Below are 19,988 nucleotides of genomic sequence, written 5' to 3'. Positions count from 1 at the left end.
TTTGGAGAAACCTCTGATTTCTCATCGACTTGTAAATCCATTAAAAGTCACCATCTTTTCCATTACTTTCAGAGTGGAGATGATGAGGACTATAAAAGGATTTACACAAAGAAGATCAAACCCAGGCTCAAGTCTGAAGACCTGGCGGAAGGCGTCGACGTTCGCACGGAGCGGCACAGCAGCACGAGCAGCGACGGCAGCACCATCACGACAGTCACGCGCCGCATCACCACTTACACTGTGGATATGCCGGTGGGCATAAGCGAAAACCTTGAATTTTCCAGCCCAGATTTCAAGGGGCAAAAGCTAGAATCGGGAGATAGTTCTTCAGGAATAAGAATTTCACACGGTAGCCCATCCAGAATAGTTGGCGTTGAAGGTGGACATTTGGAGGTAGGCAAGCTAAGGGATAGTTCAAACACTGGTAGTAGGCACGTTTTCGTGGGAGGGATGGGAACCGGTGAGGTGTTCACCAGCGATAACGAGAACGGAGGGTCAATTCACGCATCCGTATCAGACAAAGGAAGACAAATTTTTGTGACATCGACAGAAAAAGCACAAGGCAGGGAAGGGCCGAGCGTTACTTTATCCGAATCCGGCTCCATTCGTGTTCCCGGCGTCTCGATCGGTGGAGGTTTTGCAGGGGCCAAAAGTCAATCGATAAGTCCTTCTGCAAATACGTCTATCAGCATTGAACCTAAAGGCTATCACTCTCACGGGCCAGGTTTTCATCTTGAGCAGAAAAAGAGGGATTTCAACATGCCTCAGGTAAATATAACATCACACGTGACAAAGGGTTCAAATTTCGATGTGAAACCACATGACATTGAGTTTAATCAGACGGGTCCTCAGGCGAAAGGAAAGGTGAATATATCAACTCCAAAGATGGATGGGAATGTAAAAATAGCCGATCCCGTGGTAATCCAGGGTCCAAAGGTAGACCTTGAAGGACTAAAAGGAGATGGCAGACACGTGGGATTGAGTCTGAAGGGTCCCAAAGTCAAAGGTGAACTAGATGTGTCATCAGAACGTATGGAAAAAAATATCAAAGCACCTCAGATTGAAGTGAAAGGCACAGAAATGAACATTGACATTAAGGGTCCCAAGGCTGGATTTGAGACTCCAAATATTAAACTGCCAGGAATCGACATGACGACTCCAAAACTCAAGAGTCCGGAAGTTGATATCAACCTTCCCAAGGCTCATATTGACATCAAAGTACCCAAAGGAGATATAAGTGTCTCCAAAACTGACGTAGATATTAAGGGTGCAAATTTTGAGATTGAAGCACCAGGTGTTGACATTGAAAGCCCAGGTTTGAAGATCAAGGGACCCAATCTGAAAATGCCAAAAATGTTGGATTCAAATATTAACATGCCAAACGTGGATTTACATCTGAAAGGTCCCGAAGCAAAAGGTGACTTAGATGTAACAATCCCAAATATTGAGGGAGAAATCAAAGCTCCCAACATGGACACCAAAGGTCTAAAAGTCGATATTAAGGGACCCAAGGGTGGATTTGAAATGCCCAAAATCAAAATGCCAGAGTTTGGATTTAAAGGTCCAAAACTTGAGGGTCCTGATGGGGACATCAATCTTCCAAAGGCTAAAATTGATGTTGACGTCCCTAAAGTTGATGTCAGTCTCCCTAAAACTGATTTAAATATCAAGGGTCCAGATATAGATGTTGAAGTGCCCGATGTTGACATAGATAGTTCAGGTTGGAAAATAAAGGGACCTAAACTAAAGATGCCTAAAATCTCAAAGCCAACCATCTCAATGCCAGAAATGGATGTCCATCTGAAAGGCCCCAAACTTAAAGGGGATGTTGAAGTATCAGCTCCAAAAGTTGAAGGCGACATTGAAGTAGATGTCAAAGGCCCAAAAATGGACATCAAGGGCTCTAAAACTGAATTTGAAATGCCCAAAATCAAAATGCCAGAGTTTGGATTTAAAGGTCCGAAGTTAGAAGGTCCTAATGTTGACATCAATCTTCCAAAGTCCAATATTGATGTCAAAGTTCCTGAAGTTGATGTCAATCTCCCCAAAGCTGATTTGGGCATCAAGGGTCCAGAGTTAGATGTTGACGTACCAGATGTTGACATTGACGGTTCAGGTTGGAAAATCAAGGGACCAAAGATGAAGATGCCCAAAATCCCAAAGCCAAACATTTCAATGCCAGAAATAGATTTACATCTAAAACGTCCTAACTTCAGCGGGGATGTCGATGTTTCAGTACCGAAAGTTGAAGGAAACATTGAAGCACCGGAACTGGATATTAAAGGCCCAACAGTTGACGTCAAAGGCCCCAAGGGTGGATTTGAAATGCCCAAAATCAAAATGCCAGGTTTTGGCATTAAAGGTCCGAAATTAGAAGGTCCTAATGTTGACATCAATCTTCCAAAGGCCAATATTGATGTCAAAGTTCCTGAAGTTGATGTCAGTCTCCCTAAAGCTGATTTAGACATCAAGGGTCCAGAGTTAGATGTTGAAGTACCAGATGTTGACATTAATGGTTCAGGTTGGAAAATAAAGGGACCCCAACTGAAGATGCCCAAAATCCCAAAGCCAAACATCTCAATGCCAGAAATGGATTTCCATCTTAAAGGTCCCAAACTCAAAGGGGATGTTGAGGTAACAGCACCAAAAGTTGAAGGAGACATTGAAGTACCAGAAATTGATGTTCAAGGCCCAAAAATTGACATAAAGGGATCAAAGACTGGATTCCACATGCCAAAAATGAAAATGCCTGAATTTGGCTTTAAAGGTCCAAAACTGGAGGGACTTGACGTTGATCTCAATCTCCCGAAGGCTAATATTGATGTCAAAGTCCCTGAAGGTGATATCAGTCTCCCCGAAGCTGATGTAAACATTACAAAACCAGAATTAGATGTTGAATTACCTGATGTTGACATAGACCCTCCAGGTTGGAAGATAAAAGCACCAAAAGTGAAGATGCCCAAAATCTCAAAGCCAAACATTTCAATGCCAGACATGGGTTTACATCTAAAAGGTCCAAAACTCCAAGGGGATGTTGATGTATCTGTACCAACAGTCGAAGGAGACATTGAAGTACCAGAACTGGATATTAAAGGCCCAAAAATTGACATCAAAGGTCCCAAAGGTGGATTTGAAATTCCCAAAATCAAAATGCCAGAATTTGGATTTAAAGGTCCAAAATTTGAAGGTCCTGATGTTGACATCAATCTTCCCAAAGCAAATGTTGATGTGAAAGTACCTGAAGTTGATGTCAGTCTCCCCAAAGCTGATTTAGACATCAAGGGTCCAGAGTTAGATGTTGAAGTACCAGATGTTGACATAGACCGCCCAGGTTGGAAAATAAAAGGACCCAAACTGAAGATGCCCAAAATCCCAAAGCCAAACATCTCAATGCCAGATATGGATCTACATCTAAAAGGTCCTAAACTCAAAGGGGATATTGATGTATCTGTACCAAAAGTTAAAGGAGACATTGAAGCACCAGACGTGGATATTAAAGGTCCCAAAATTGACATCAAAGGCCCCAAGGGTGGATTTGAAATGCCCAAAATCAAAATGCCAGAATTTGGATTTAAAGGTCCAAAACTAGAGGGTCCTGATTTTGACATCAATCTTCCCAAAGCCAATATTGATGTGAAAGTACCTGAAGTTGATGTCAGTCTCCCCAAAGCTGATTTAGACATCAAGGGTCCAGAATTAGATGTTGAAGTACCAGATGTTGACATAGACCGTCCTGGTTGGAAAATAAAAGGACCCAAACTGAAGATGCCCAAAATCCCAAAACCAAACATCTCAATGCCAGATATGGATCTACATCTAAAAGGTCCTAAACTCAAAGGGGATATTGATGTATCTGTACCAAAAGTTAAAGGAGACATTGAAGCACCAGATGTGGATATTAAAGGTCCCAAAATTGACATCAAAGGCCCCAAGGGTGGATTTGAAATGCCCAAAATCAAAATGCCAGAATTTGGATTTAAAGGTCCAAAACTAGAGGGTCCTGATTTTGACATCAATCTTCCCAAAGCCAATATTGATGTTGACGTCCCCAAAGTTGATGCCAGTCTCCCCAAAGTTGATGTGGACATCAAGGGTCCAGCTGTGGATGTTGAAGTACCAGATGTTGACATAGACCGTCCAGGCTGGAAAATAAAAGGACCAAAAATAAAGATGCCCAAAATCTCAATGCCAAACATTTCAATGCCAGAACTAGATTTACATCTAAAAGGTCCTAACCTCAGCGGGGATGTTGATGTATCAGTACCAAAAGTTGAAGGAGACATTGAAGCACCAGAAGTGGATCTCAAAGGTCCCAAAATTGATATAAAGGGCCCCAAGGGTGGATTTGAAATGCCCAAAATCAAAATGCCAGAATTTGGCTTTAAAGGTCCAAAACTAGAGGGTCCTGATTTTGACGTCAATCTTCCCAAAGCAAATGTTGATGTCTCTCTCCCCAAAGCTGATTTAGACATCAAGGCTCCAGACATGGAAGTCGAAGTACCAGATGTTGACATAGACCGTCCAGGTTGGAAAATAAAAGGACCCAAGCTGAATATGCCTAAAATCTCAAAACCAAACATCTCAATCCCAGAAATGGATTTCAACATAAAAGGTCCTAACTTCAAAGGTGATGTTGACGTATCAGCACCAACAGTTGAAGGAGACATTGAAGTACCAGAACTGGATGTTAAAGGCCCAAAAATTGACATAAAGGGACCGAAGACTGGATTTCACATGCCTAAAATTAAAATGCCTGAATTTGGCTTTAAAGGTCCAAAACTAGAGGGTCCTGAAGTTGATATCAATCTTCCGACGGCCAAAATTGATGTTGAGGTGCCCAAAGTTGATGTCAATCTCCCCAAAGCTGATTTAGACATCAAGGGTCCAGATGTAGATGTTGAATTGCCAGATGTTAACATTGGCAGTCCAGGCTGGAAGATCAAGGGACCCAATTTGAAGATGCCAAAAATCTCCAAACCAAACATCTCAATGCCAGACATGGATTTACATCTAAAAGGTCCAAAACTCAAAGGAAATGTGGATGTTTCGGTGCCAAATATTGAGGGAAATATTGAAGCACCAGAAGTGGATATTAAAGGCCCAAAAATTGATGTCAAAGGCCCCAAGGGTGGATTTGAAATGCCCAAAATCAAAATGCCAGGTTTTGGCCTTAAAGGTCCCAAGTTAGAAGGTCCTGAAGTTAATGTCAGTCTCCCCAAAGCTGATTTAGACATCAAGGATCCAGATATCGATGTTGAAGCACCAGATGTTGACATTGGCAGTCCAGGCTGGAAGATCAAGGGACCCAATTTGAAGATGCCAAAAATCTCCAAACCAAACATCTCAATGCCAGATATAGATTTACATCTAAAAGGTCCAAAACTCAAAGGAGATGTGGATGTTAAGGTACCAAATATTGAAGGAGACATTGAAGCACCAGAACTGGATGTCAAAGGACCAAAAATTGATGTGAAAGGCCCCAAGGGTGGATTTGAAATGCCCAAAATCAAAATGCCAGGTTTTGGCTTTAAAGGTCCCAAGTTCGAAGGTCCTGATGTTGACATCAATCTTCCAAAGACCAACATTGATGTAAATGTCCCTGACGTTGATATAAATCTCCCCAAAACTGATATAGACATCAAGGGTCCAGATGTAGATGTTGAATTGCCAGATGTTGACATTGGCAGTCCAGGCTGGAAGATCAAGGGACCCAACTTGAAGATGCCAAAAATCTCCAAACCAAACATCTCAATGCCAGACATGGGTTTACATCTGAAAGGTCCAAAACTCAAAGGAGATGTTGATGTTTCGGTGCCAAATATTGAGGGAAATATTGAAGCACCAGAAGTGGATATTAAAGGCCCAAAAATTGACGTCAAAGGCCCCAAGGGTGGATTTGAAATGCCTAAAATCAAAATGCCAGGTTTTGGCTTTAAAGGTCCCAAGTTAGAAGGTCCTGATATTGAAGTTCCTGAAGTTGATGTCAGTCTCCCCAAAGCTGATTTAGACATCAAGGGTCCAGATATCAATGTTGAAGCACCAGATGTTGACATTGGAGGTCCAGGCTGGAAGATCAAGGGACCCAATTTGAAGATGCCAAAAATCTCCAAACCAAACATCTCAATGCCTGATATAGATTTCAATCTAAGAGGTCCAAAACTCAAAGGAGATGTTGATGTTTCGGTGCCGAATATTGAGGGAAACATTGAAGCACCAGAAGTGGATATCAAAGGACCAAAAATTGATGTGAAAGGCCCCAAGGGTGGATTTGAAATGCCCAAAATCAAAATGCCAGGTTTTGGCTTAAAAGGTCCCAAGTTAGAAGGTCTTGATATTGAAGTTCCTGACGTTGATGTCAGTCTCCCCAAAGCTGATTTAGACATCAAGGGTCCAGATATCGATGTTGAAGCACCAGATGTTGACATTGGAGGTCCAGGCTGGAAGATCAAGGGACCTAATTTGAAGATGCCAAAAATCTCCAAACCAAACATCTCAATGCCTGATATAGATTTCAATCTAAGAGGTCCAAAACTCAAAGGAGATGTTGATGTTTCGGTGCCGAATATTGAGGGAAACATTGAAGCACCAGAAGTGGATATTAAAGGCCCCAAAATTGACGTCAAGGGCCCCAAGGGTGGATTTGAAATGCCCAAAATCAAAATGCCAGGTTTTGGCTTTAAAGGTCCCAAGTTAGAAGGTCCTGATATTGAAGGTCCTGAAGTTGATGTCAATCTCCCCAAAGCTGATTTAGACATCAAGGGTCCAGATGTAGATGTTGAATTGCCAGATGTTGACATTGGCAGTCCAGGCTGGAAGATCAAGGGACCCAATCTGAAGATGCCAAAAATCTCAAAACCAAACATCTCAATGCCAGAAATAGATTTCAATCTAAGAGGTCCAAAACTCAAAGGAGATGTGGATGTTAAGGTACCAAATATTGAAGGAGACATTGAAGCACCAGAACTGGATATCAAAGGACCAAAAATTGATGTTAAAGGCCCCAAAGGTGGATTTGAAATGCCCAAAATCAAAATGCCAGGTTTTGGGTTTAAAGGGCCCAAGTTAGAAGGTCCTGATATTGAAGTTCCTGAAGTTGATGTCAGTCTCGCCAAAGCTGATTTAGACATCAAGGGTCCAGATATCGATGTTGAAGCACCAGATGTTGACATTGGAGGTCCAGGCTGGAAGATCAAGGGACCCAATTTGAAGATGCCAAAAATCTCCAAACCAAACATCTCAATGCCAGACATGGGTTTACATCTAAAAGGTCCAAAACTCAAAGGAGATGTTGATGTTTCGGTGCCGAATATTGAGGGAAACATTGAAGCACCAGAAGTGGATATTAAAGGCCCAAAAATTGACGTCAAGGGCCCCAAGGGTGGATTTGAAATGCCCAAAATCAAAATGCCAGGTTTTGGCTTTAAAGGTCCCAAGTTAGAAGGTCCTGATATTGAAGGTCCTGAAGTTGATGTCAGTCTCCCCAAAGCTGATTTAGACATCAAGGGTCCAGATGTAGATGTTGAATTGCCAGATGTTGACATTGGCAGTCCAGGCTGGAAGATCAAGGGACCCAACTTAAAGATGCCAAAAATCTCCAAACCAAACATCTCAATGCCAGAAATAGATTTCAATCTAAGAGGTCCAAAACTCAAAGGAGATGTGGATATTAAGGTACCAAATATTGAAGGAGACATTGAAGCACCAGAAGTGGATATCAAAGGACCAAAAATTGATGTTAAAGGCCCCAAAGGTGGATTTGAAATGCCCAAAATCAAAATGCCAGGTTTTGGCTTTAAAGGTCCCAAGGTAGAAGGTCCTGATATTGAAGTTCCCGAAGTTGATGTCAGTCTCCCCAAAGCTGATTTAGACATCAAGGGTCCAGATATCGATGTTGAAGCACCAGATGTTGACATTGGCAGTCCAGGCTGGAAGATCAAGGGACCCAATTTGAAGATGCCCAAAATCTCAATGCCAGACATGGGTTTACATCTAAAAGGTCCAAAACTCAAAGGAGATGTTGATGTTTCGGTGCCAAATATTGAGGGAAATATTGAAGCACCAGAAGTGGAAATTAAAGGCCCAAAAATTGACGTCAAAGGCCCCAAGGGTGGATTTGAAATGCCCAAAATAAAAATGCCAGGTTTTGGCTTTAAAGGTCCCAAGTTAGAAGGTCCCGATATTGAAGTTCCTGAAGTTGATGTCAGTCTCCCCAAAGCTGATTTAGACATCAAGGGTCCACATTTAGATATTGAAGCACCAGATGTTGACATTGGAGGTCCAGGCTGGAAGATCAAAGGACCTAATTTGAAGATGCCAAAAATCTCCAAACCAAACATCTCAATGCCAGATATAGATTTCAATCTAAGAGGTCCAAAACTCAAAGGAGATGTTGATGTGTCAGTACCAAATATTGAGGGAAATATTGAAGCACCAGAATTGGATATCAAAGGGCCAAAACTTGACATCAAAGGTCCCAAAGCTGCATTTGAAATGCCTAAAATTAAAATGCCAGAATTTGGCTTCAAAGGTCCAAACCTTGAGGGTCCTGATGCGGACATCAGTCTCCCCAAAGCTGATTTAGACATCAAGGGTCCAGATGTAGATGTTGAAGTACCAGATGTTGACATTGGCAGTCCAGGTTGGAAAATAAAGGGACCAAAAATAAAGATGCCCAAAATCTCAATGCCAAACATTTCAATGCCGGAAATGGATGTCCATTTGAAAGGTCCCAAGCTCAAAGGGGATGTTGATGTATCTGTACCAAAACTTGAAGGAGACATTGAAGCACCAGAAGTGGATCTCAAAGGTCCAAAAATGAACATTAAGGGACCCAAGGGTGGATTTGAAATGCCCAAAATCAAAATGCCAGAATTTGGCTTCAAGGGGCCAAAACTAGAGGGTCCAAATGTTGACGTAAATCTTCCAAAGACCAATATTGATGTCAAAGTCCCTGACGTTGAACTCCATGGGCCGTCTGTTGAACTTCCAAAAGTGGATTTGGATGTGAAAGGCCATAAAAAAGAAATCAAGCTACCCGATTTTGATGTTGATATTGATACTCCCAGTAGTAAGATCAAAGGACCAAAATTCAAGATGCCGAAGATTTCAGGGCCAGGCATCTCTATGCCTGATGTGGATTTGCACCTGAAAGGCCCTAAAGTTAAAGGTGATGTTAATATCGGTCAACCAAATATAGAGGGAAACATAAAAGCACCAGACGTTGATATCAAGGGTCCAAAGGTGGAGATTAAGGGTTCCAAAACCAGTTTTGGATTACCAAAATTCAAAATGCCAGACTTTGGATTCAAGGGTAAAAAACTGGAGGGTCCTGATGTGGATTTAACTCCCCCCAAGGCTAATATTGACCTTAAGGGCCCCGAGTTTGACATTCAAGCACCAGATGTTGACATTGGCAGTGCCAGCGGGAAAATCAAAGGACCTAAATTCCACATGCCTGATGTGGATTTCCATCTAAAAAGCCCCAAACTTAAAGGAGATATTGATATGTCATTACCAAGTGTTGAGGGAGACATTAAAGCCCCAGAAATTGACATCAAAGGTCCAAAGGTTGACATTAAGGGCCCCAAGACTGGATTTGAAATGCCTAAAATCAAAATGCCAGAATTTGGTTTTAAAGGTCCCAAGATAGAGGGTCCTGAGCTTGACATCACTCTTCCCAAGGCTAAAATCGATGCCAACATCCCTGAGGTTGAACTGAAAGGTCCAGCAGTTGATTTAAACCTCCCTAAAGCCGATCTAGGTATGAAGGGCCTGAACGTGGACATTGAAGGACCAAATGTTGACATTGATAGTCCCAGTGGAAAAATCAAAGGTCCCAAATTCAAGATGCCAAAAATCACAGGACCAAGCATCTCCATGCCTAATGTAGATTTCCATCTGAAAGGTCCTAAACTCAAAGGGGATATTGACATGTCGGTACCAAAAGTTGAAGGAGACATTGAAGCACCAGAAGTGGATATAAAAGGCCCTAAAGTTGACATCAAGGGCCCGAAAGCTGGACTTGATTTCCCCAAAATAAAAATGCCAGACGTAGGCTTTAAAGGTTCAAAACTGGAGGGTCCAGACTTTGACATTAACCTTCCAAAGACCAAAATAGATGTCAATGTCCCAGGAGTTGATATCAATCTCCCTACAGCTGATTTAGACATTAAGAGTCCTCACATGGATATTGAAGGACCAGATATTGACATTCAGAGTCCTGGTGGAAAGATAAAAGGATCAAAATTCAAGATGCCCAAACTCTCGTTTCCAGACGTGGATTTCAATCTGAAAAGCCCCAAATTAAAGGGAGATGTGGATCTTTCCACTAAACACATCGAGGGTGATATAAATGCTCCCGATATAAAAGGTAAAAATGTTGACATCAAAGGTCCAAACATCGGATTTGAACTTCCAAAATTCAAAATGCCCCAGTTTGGTGTCAAAGGTTCAACCCTAGAAGGCCCGAATGTTGATGTGACACTTCCCAAACCGGATTTGGACATCAAAGGACCTCAAATAGACATTGAAAAGCCAAATGTTGACATTGATTCTCCAAGCTGGAAACTCAAGGGACCTAAATTTCAAATGCCAAAAATCTCAGGGCCAAACATCACCATGCCAAATCTGGATATTGAGCTGAAAGGACCTAAACTAAAAGGTGATCTTGATGTCTCAGTTCCAAAAGTTGAAGGAGAAATTAAAGCACCGGAAATGGAAATCAAGGGCCCAGATGTTGACATCAAAGGCCCCAAGGGTGGATTTGAAATGCCCAAAATCAAAATGCCTGAATTTGGCTTTAAAGGTCCAAAATTTGAAGGTCCTGATGTTGACATCAATCTTCCCAAAGCAAATGTTGATGTCTCTCTCCCCAAAGCTGATTTGGACATCACGGGCCCAGATATAGATGTTGAAGTACCAGATGTTGACATTGGCAGTCCGGGCTGGAAAATCAAGGGACCAAAACTGAAGATGCCCAAAATCTCAAAGCCAAACATTTCTATGCCAGAAATGGACTTCCATCTAAAAAGTCCTAAAATCAAAGGAGATCTGGATGTTTCAGTACCAAATATTGAAGGAGACATTGAAGTACCAGAACTTGACATTAAGGGCCCCAAAGGTGGTTTTGAACTGCCTAAAATTAAAATGCCAGAATTTGGCTTTAAGGGTCCAAAAGTAGAGGGTCCTGATGTGAACATCAATCTTCCCAAAGCAAATATTGATGTCAAAGTACCTGAAGTTGATGTCAGTCTCCCCAAAGCTGATTTAGACATAAAGGGTCCAGATTTAGATGTTGACATTGGCAGTCCAGGCTGGAAGATCAAGGGACCCAATTTGAAGATGCCAAAAATCTCCAAACCAAACATCTCAATGCCAGATATAGATTTCAATCTAAGAGGCCCAAATTTCAAAGGAGATGTTGATGTTTCGGCGCCAAATATTGAGGGAAATATTGAAGCACCAGAAGTGGATATTAAAGGCCCAAAAATTGACGTCAAAGGCCCCAAGGGTGGATTTGAAATGCCCAAAATCAAAATGCCAGGTTTTGGCTTTAAAGGTCCCAAGTTAGAAGGTCCTGAAGTTGATGTCAGTCTCCCCAAAGTTGATTTAGACATCAAGGGTCCAGATTTTGATGTTGACGCTCCAGATGTTGACATTGGCAGTCCAGGCTGGAAGATCAAGGGACCCAATTTGAAGATGCCCAAAATCTCAATGCCAGACATGGGTTTACATCTAAAAGGTCCAAAACTCAAAGGAGATGTTGATGTTTCGGTGCCAAATATTGAGGGAGACATTGAAGCACCAGAACTGGATATCAAAGGACCAAAAATTGATGTGAAAGGCCCCAAGGGTGGATTTGAAATGCCCAAAATCAAAATGCCAGGTTTTGGCTTTAAAGGTCCCAAGTTCGAAGGTCCTGATGTTGACATCAATCTTCCAAAGGCCAACATTGATGTCAGTGTCCCTGAAGTTGATATAAATCTCCCCAAAGCCGATTTAGACATAGAGGGTCCAGATTTGGATATTGAAGTACCAGATGTCGACATCGGCAGTCCAGGTTGGAAAATAAAGGCACCTAAACTAAAGATGCCTAAAATTTCAAAACCAAACATCTCAATGCCAGAAATGGATTTCCATCTAAAAGGTCCTAAACTCAAAGGGGATATTGATGTATCTGTACCAAAAGTTAAAGGAGACATTGAAGCACCAGAAGTGGACCTGAAAGGTCCCAAAATTGATATAAAGGGCCCCAAGGGTGGATTTGAAATGCCCAAAATCAAAATGCCAGAATTTGGCTTTAAAGGTCCAAAACTAGAGGGTCCTGATTTTGACGTCAATCTTCCCAAAGCAAATGTTGATGTCTCTCTCCCCAAAGCTGATTTAGACATCACGGGCCCAGATATAGATGTTGAAGTACCAGATGTTGACATTGGCAGTCCAGGCTGGAAGATCAAGGGACCCAATTTGAAGATGCCAAAAATCTCCAAACCAAACATCTCAATGCCTGATATAGATTTCAATCTAAGAGGTCCAAATTTCAAAGGAGATGTGGATGTTTCGGTACCAAATATCGAGGGAAATATTGAAGCACCAGAAGTGAATATCAAAGGACCAAAACTTGACATCAAAGGTCCCAAAGCTGGATTTGAAATGCCTAAAATTAAAATGCCAGAATTTGGCTTCAAAGGCCCAAAACTCGAGGGTCCTGATGTTAATCTTCCAAAGGCCAATATTGATGTCAATCTTCCCAAAACTGATTTAGACATCAAGGGCCCAGATTTTGAAGTCGAAGTACCAGACGTTGACATAGACCGGCCAGGTTGGAAAATAAAAGGACCGAATTTGAAGATGCCAAAAATCTCCAAACCAAACATCTCCATGCCAGATATGGATTTCCATCTGAAAGGCCCAAAATTCAAAGGGGATGTGGATGTGTCAGGTCCAAATATTGAGGGAGATATGAAAGCACCGGAAATTGACATCAAAGGCCCCAAGATTGACATTAAGGGACCCAAGACTGGATTTCAAATGCCCAAAATCAAAATGCCAGAATTTGGCTTTAAAGGTCCAAAACTAGAAGGTCCTGAAGTTGACATCAACCTTCCAAAAGCAAATGTTGATATCAAAGTTCCCGACGTTGATGTCAGTCTCCCTAAAACTGATTTAGACATCAGAGGTCCAGATGTAGATGTTGAAGTACCAGATCTGGACATTGGGAGTCCTGGCTGGAAAATTAAAGGACCGAAATTTAAGATGCCAAATATATCAGGTCCAAATATAAAAGTGCCAACATTGGATTTCAATATGAAAGGCCCTAAAATCGAAGGGGATCTTGACCTATCAGCACCAAGAGTTGAAGGAGACATTGAAGTCCCAGAAGTGGACATCAAAGGCCCAAAAGTTAACATTAAGGGCCCCAAAGGTGGATTTGAAATGCCCAAAATCAAAATGCCAGAGTTTGGATTTAAAGGCCCAAAACTAGAGGGTCCTGAGGTGGACATCAATCTTCCCAAAGCGGATTTAGACATAAAGGGTCCAGATTTAGATGTTGAAATACCAGATGTTGACATCGGAAGTCCAGGTTGGAAAATAAAGGGACCCAAAATGAAGATGCCCAAACTCTCAGGTCCAAATATTAACATGCCAAGTGTTGATTTCAATCTTAAAGGTCCTCAAATCAAAGGTGACATGGACGTAGGACTACCAGATGTTGAAGGGGAGATAAAAGCACCAGGAATGGAAATCAAAGGACCCAAAGGTGATTTGAAGGCCCCTGGATTTGAATTACCTAAAATTAAAATGCCAGAATTTGGCTTCAAAGGTCCCGATATTGAGGGTCCTGAAGTTGATCTCAGCCTTCCCAAGTTCAAGGGTCATGGTGAAGGGAATATTCAATTGCCCAAAGCTGAACTAGATGTGGAAGATGTTAATATTGATCTCCCAGGAATTAGCACCAAAAAAGGTAAATTCAAAATGCCAAAGTTTGGTTTTCGAAGTCCAAAGATAAAGACCCCAGAAATTGATCTGAAACAGCCACAAGGAAATATCAACATCAAAGGGAAGACTAGCAGCATGGAAGGACTGTTTGTAGATTTCGATGTAACAGGCCCCAAAATAAAAGGACAGAAATTTAAAATGCCAAAGTTCAGAATGCCTGATGTGTCGCTTACAAAGCCCGATGTATCTGCAAAAGTACCAAGCATTGATGTAAAAGGTCCAAAACTGCAAGGACCAACTGTTGATATCAACCTTCCCAAGGCTGGTATTGATCTCAAAGCCCCAGAAGTGGACCTCCATGGGCCAGGTGTTGATTTGAGTCTACCAAAAGTTGATGTGGACATCCAGGGACCCAAAGTTGACGTTAAAGGTCCTAAAGCCGGTTTTGATTTTCCAAAAATGAAAATGCCAGACTTTAACTTGAAAGGCCCAAAATTGGAGGGTGCAAATGTTGACATCCACTTGCCCAAGGCTAATATTGATGTGCCCAAGGTAGACATTAAAGGCCCAAAAGTTGATTTCAGTCTTCCTGCAGCCGATTTAGACATTAAGGGCCCTGAGATGGACATTGAAGTGCCAGATGTTGATATTGACGGTCCCAGCGGTAAGATCAAGGGACCCAAATTCAAGATGCCTACAATCTCAGGACCAAATATCTCCATGCCTGATTTCAACCTCAAAGGTCCCAATGTCAAAGGTGACGTAGATTTGTCCGTACCTAATTTTGAAGCAGACATAAAAGCCCCGACAGTAGATTTCCAAGGCCCAAGCGCTGATGTTAAGGGCTCTATGGGTGGATTTGAACTCCCTAAATTCAAAATGCCACAATTTGGATTCAAAGGTCCAAAACTGGGGAGCGGAGATGTAGACATTGGCAGTCCCAGCGCCAGTATTGACGTCAAAGTACCCGAGGCTGGTTTTAACGTTGAGGTTCCAAAAGTGGACATTGAAGGGCCATCTCTCGACATTGAAAGTCCCAGTGGAAAAATTAAGGGACCAAAATTCAAGATGCCAAAAATCTCAGGACCAAACATCTCAATGCCTAATGTCGACTTGCAACTAAAGGGGCCTAAAGTCAAAGGTGATGTTGATATGTCACTACCAAGTTTTGAGGGAGACATTCAAGGACCGGAAATAGATGTCAAGGGCCCCAAAATGGACATCAAGAGCCCCAAGGCTGGATTTGAATTGCCAAAAATGAAAATGCCAGAATTTGGCTTCAAAGGTCCAAAACTGGAGGGCCTTGACGTTGATATCAACCTCCCAAAAGCTGATTTAGACATCAAGGGTCCAGATATCGATGTTGAAGCACCAGATGTTGACATTGGCAGTCCAGGCTGGAAGATCAAGGGACCCAATTTGAAGATGCCAAAAATCTCCAAACCAAACATCTCAATGCCAGACATGGGTTTACATCTAAAAGGTCCCAAACTCAAAGGAGATGTTGATGTTTCGGTGCCAAATATTGAGGGAAATATTGAAGCACCAGAACTGGATATTAAAGGCCCAAAAATTGACGTCAAAGGCCCCAAGGGTGGATTTGAAATGCCCAAAATCAAAATGCCAGGTTTTGGCTTTAAAGGTCCCGATATTGAAGTTCCTGAAGTTGATGTCAGTCTCCCAAAAGCTGATTTGGATATTAGAGGTCCAAAGATGGACATAGCAGGACCAAATGTTGACATTGAAAGTCCCAGTGGAAAGATCACGGGAGGAAAATTCAAGATGCCAAAAATCACATCACCAAGCATCTCAATACCTGATGTCGATTTTCAGCTGAAAGGCCCTAAACTTAAAGGTGATGTTGATATGTCACTACCAAGTGTTGAGGGAGACATCAAAGCCCCAGAAATTGACATCAAAGGTCCAAAGGTTGACATTAAGGGCCCCAAGACTGGATTTGAAATGCCCAAAATCAAAATGCCAGAATTTGGCTTCAAAGGTCCAAAACTAGAAGGTCCTGACATCAACCTTCCCAAAGGTAATATTGACATCAAGGTCCCCGAGTTGGAACTGAAAGGTCCAGAAATTGACGTAAACCTCCCAAAAGCTGATCTGGATATTAAAGGTCTAAACATGGAGATTGAAGGACCAAATATTGACATTGATAGTCCCAGTGGAAAAATCAAGGGAGCAAAATTAAAGATGCCCAAAATTTCAGGACCCAACATTTCTATGCCTGACTTCAATCTGAAAGGTGCCAAAGGCGATGTAGGTTTGTCAATGCCTAGTGTTGAGGGTGAAATAAAAGGTCCAAGAATGGATATCAAAGGCCCAAGCATTGACACCAAAGGTTCTATGGGTGGATTTGAAATTCCTAAATTAAAAATGCCACAATTTGGCTTCACAGGTCCAAAAGTGGAGGGCCCCGAAATGGACGCTAGTCTTGATGTTAGAGTCCCCGAGGTCGAAGGTCCAAACCTGAAAGGCGATTTGACATATCCTGATGTAGATGTCAGCATCAAGGGCAAGAAGGCCAAATTCAAACTCCCTAAAGTGACCGGAAAAGGAAAGAAACATGATATTGACCTAGAGACACCGGCAATAGACGTAACGGCAGGCACATCTAACATCAATGTCCAAACAACCAAAGTGAAAAAGCCCATTTTTGGGAAGCTCTATTTTCCCGACGTAGAACTTGATCTCAAATCCCATAAAGTCAAAGGTGATGCATCTTTCTCTGAGGCGTTGAAAACCCCCGCCGTCGAGTTACAAGATTCTCATTCGGTCGGTTCCAATATTAGTTACGAAGGCTCAGATGTGAAATTAAAGACTCCGCAGTTTAGCTTGCCAAACATCACCCTTTCGCCCGTAGGTGGCACATTTCGAGGCCTTCAATATCCCGAAGGTACAGTAACGTTTCCCAAGCTCAAAATACCGCAGTTCGGCTTTAGTAAACCGCAGTACGAGGGCCGAGAGGGTGATGCTAGAAAAGCCGCAATGAACATTTCAGCTAGCGGAGAGCTTCGCGGCTCCCAGGATCTTACCGCTTCCAGTCCAGAAATCAGGCAAAGTGAAGGAAAGCTAAAGGTCAGGATCCCCAATTTCTTTGGCAAATCAAAAGCAAAGGGCAGAAGTGCAGGAGACCTTCGGGGACCAGACGTAGAACTGAGTACCGGCGGGAAAGGCCAACTCTCTAAAGATTTCGGTGTACATAGCAGTGGAGGAAAATTACAATTCGAGGGTGATGCTGGACTCAGCGTTTCGCCCAAAAGCAAGTCGGCATCACTGGATCTTTTCAAGAAGTCCCGACATCGCTCTTCCTCTCATAGCGATGAAGGCGGACTCGCGGTTGTTTCCCCGTCGGGACATCTTGAAGCAGAGGGCAGTGATATTTCGGTAGATCTAAAAGGACCAAAGGTCAAGGGAAAGACAGGCAAGTTGAAGTTTGGAACCTTCGGAGGTTTCGGTTCCAAGTCGAAGGGCTCGTATGAAGTCACGTACGGCGAAGGCGCCGAAGCGGGAGTTGAGGGTAGCGCAGGTGTGTCATTGGCCGCCCCCAAAGCGAGACTGTCCTCATCGTCTAGCAGTGATAGTGGGACAAAGGTGGGGGTCCGGTTCCCTAAATTTGAACTGTCTGCTTCACCCAAAAATGACTAAGTGCTGATGACTTTGTAGAATCCATCAGCTATTTACCATAATTCCAGATACTTGATTTTTTTTACCAATCTCGGTTTGAAAATCAAGGTGAAAATTCTGTCATCCCATATTTAAACAGCGAAATGATTGACAGAGACGACAGGGATACCTTAAGGCCCCCCAACAAACTGTAAATAAAATGTATTGTAATAAATATTGTTTTTCTGTACATAGTCAAGATTTATGGAGAACATCCAATCTCAAGCAAATTTTCCACTAACAATGTATTACAGATATTACATTTTTGTCCTTTTTCATTCAATTAAAATGATGAATGGGTGTGGTGTTATTTTATGCAGGGTCTGTTTCACTAAACAGTTTGAATAGTTGTTTTGAAGGAAATTGTACTTGATACAATTAAACACAATGTAAACAGTTTCCAGTTTCAGTTAGGCTTGATGTATAATCAGTCATTTGTTCATCATAACACTCTTTAAATCCAGTGTAGTTTTCTCGATTATTTTACTGATAAGTCGCTACTTCAAAAAGCCTGTCCACCTTTGCTCTGCAGCTGTTATTATTTTATTTTTATTTTTTTCCCCCAACCTGTTTCATTGTACAGTTTACCTGGTCATATTTTGCACCCATCATAAAGAAATTAAATGTCAAATAATAAATGGAATTGTTTTTAATAGAAATAAACCATCCCAAGAGTTTTGATCAGAAATGTGCAGACAATGATTTCTTTGTGTTGATTCTGTCCTTAAAAATTCATCAAAAATGTAGGGAATGTTGTTTCAAGTACGTGTTTCTCTGTATTTCTAAATTGTTTATTTAGCCACTGTAAGGAAACAGTTTCTTACCCACCTACCCCCCCCCCCCAAAAAAAAAAACACATGCCCCAAAATGTATTTGTATTTAAAATAATACATTGTTAATTTCTTCCTTTCTCTGTAAAAAATGGTGCAGAATTCATCCAGGTGCAAAAAATATAAATAAAAAAAATAAGTTACACATTTGACTTATGAATCAATCAATCCAATGATCCAATAATTACAGTATAAAATCTGCCATCTAGTGGTTAAAATGAGACATTGCTATACAATATGCTCCACCAAATTTGACATCTGCAAAAAGGAACATTTGTTTTATTAAGTGTGTTTAAAATATTAATTATTTGTAAAGTGTTCATTTTTTACTATTGATCAAAACCTGAGCTAATCAACTCTGTTATAGTTTATTACTTATTAATCAATACATGAGTCGTTGATGCGATAGTGTTGTTGAAAAGGACGGATAACAATATATAGAAGAAAATCTGAAAAATTTACTTTTTAATAATTTTAAAGCCTACTTGTCCTCCAATTCTGGACTGACCCAACTAATGTGGGCCTAAAAAAATGATATGTATATGCCTTATGTCATAATATCTAAACATCACAGTTTAATAACAAGAGGGGTTAAAAAGAATTATTACAATATTTGGGGAAATATTGCAGAATCTTTCAGGAATAAGTATTGTATATTGAGTTTGTGAATCTAAGCTGATCTTATATATAAAATGTAATACTGATATCTAAAAGATATGTACAAAAGACAAATGATCAAACGGTTATATATTCTCCTGCATCCACTAAATACTGATTTTTCAGTCAGAAATGACTCAAATATCACCAAAAATAAAATTAAAAAGAACCGTTTGCTCTCCAAAATACAGGAAAATCCTTGCTTACGTGTTCCTGGTGAATTTGAGAAGATTGTTGATTCAGGACAGAGGAAGGAAAGAAAGGCTTCCTCTCCAAGAGGAAACTCACTGCCTTTCCTTTTTCCAAACACAGAATACAAAGAGTACTGCAAAGTTGCGATGGTATTGCATCCAGCAGCCTGTTCGACACTTTGAATCCATTTCCAGGTAAGATAGCTTCATAATCCAAATTTCTTGAATGATTGACATGCACTATTCATCACTGAAAAGAGAAATATTGTTACTTTTACCTCATTTTGTAAATGAACTTCTTCCATTCCCTTAAAGTCTTGCTGCCTTAAGGAAGGGTTTGTCATGACACATTTACCTAAAATAGAAAAAAACCCGTAAATAAATCGTTGGAGAAATGACTGGACTCCTTTACTATACTTTATGCGATTGATTATGCGATACTTAATGGATTTTGCACACCACTGTTTCATCTTGACATCATATAGTATATCTTATGGAGAACAGCCAGATGGTGTCCTTGACTCGTACGTGTAGTGAAGAGGTGACCCAGTGATGACTCGCTTCCATAAATGAGGTCATATCTCATTCCTATAGTCTTTTGTTGTCATAATATAATGAGAAGAAATTGCCTATTTGTCTAAGCACTAATATGACAACATGATTATATTTACTGGACAAGATAAAGAGAGTATTTGGT

General features: G+C 41.3%; 2 protein-coding genes across 2 annotated transcripts in view; both read left to right on the top strand.

Annotated features, from left to right (window-relative positions):
* Positions 1-18,301, top strand: part of ahnak (AHNAK nucleoprotein) — a 28,740-nt gene extending 10,439 nt beyond the window's left edge. Inside the window, exon 6 of the mRNA XM_077610342.1 lies at positions 73-18,301. Coding sequence (XP_077466468.1) covers positions 73-17,595 — 17,523 coding nt within the window. The 3' untranslated portion in view covers positions 17,596-18,301. The remainder of the gene's footprint in view (positions 1-72) is intronic.
* Positions 18,302-19,449: 1,148 nt separating this feature from the next.
* The window catches only part of klhl4 (kelch-like family member 4), a 29,317-nt gene continuing 28,778 nt past the window's right edge, over positions 19,450-19,988 (top strand). The window contains exon 1 of the mRNA XM_077610145.1: positions 19,450-19,486. The gene's annotated coding sequence lies outside the window, so the exon portion shown is untranslated. The remainder of the gene's footprint in view (positions 19,487-19,988) is intronic.

This window comes from Stigmatopora argus, chromosome 9 (assembly GCF_051989625.1).
Source record: "Stigmatopora argus isolate UIUO_Sarg chromosome 9, RoL_Sarg_1.0, whole genome shotgun sequence".
NCBI lineage: Eukaryota > Metazoa > Chordata > Actinopteri > Syngnathiformes > Syngnathidae > Stigmatopora > Stigmatopora argus.
This window is presented reverse-complemented; position numbering and strand designations above follow the sequence as displayed.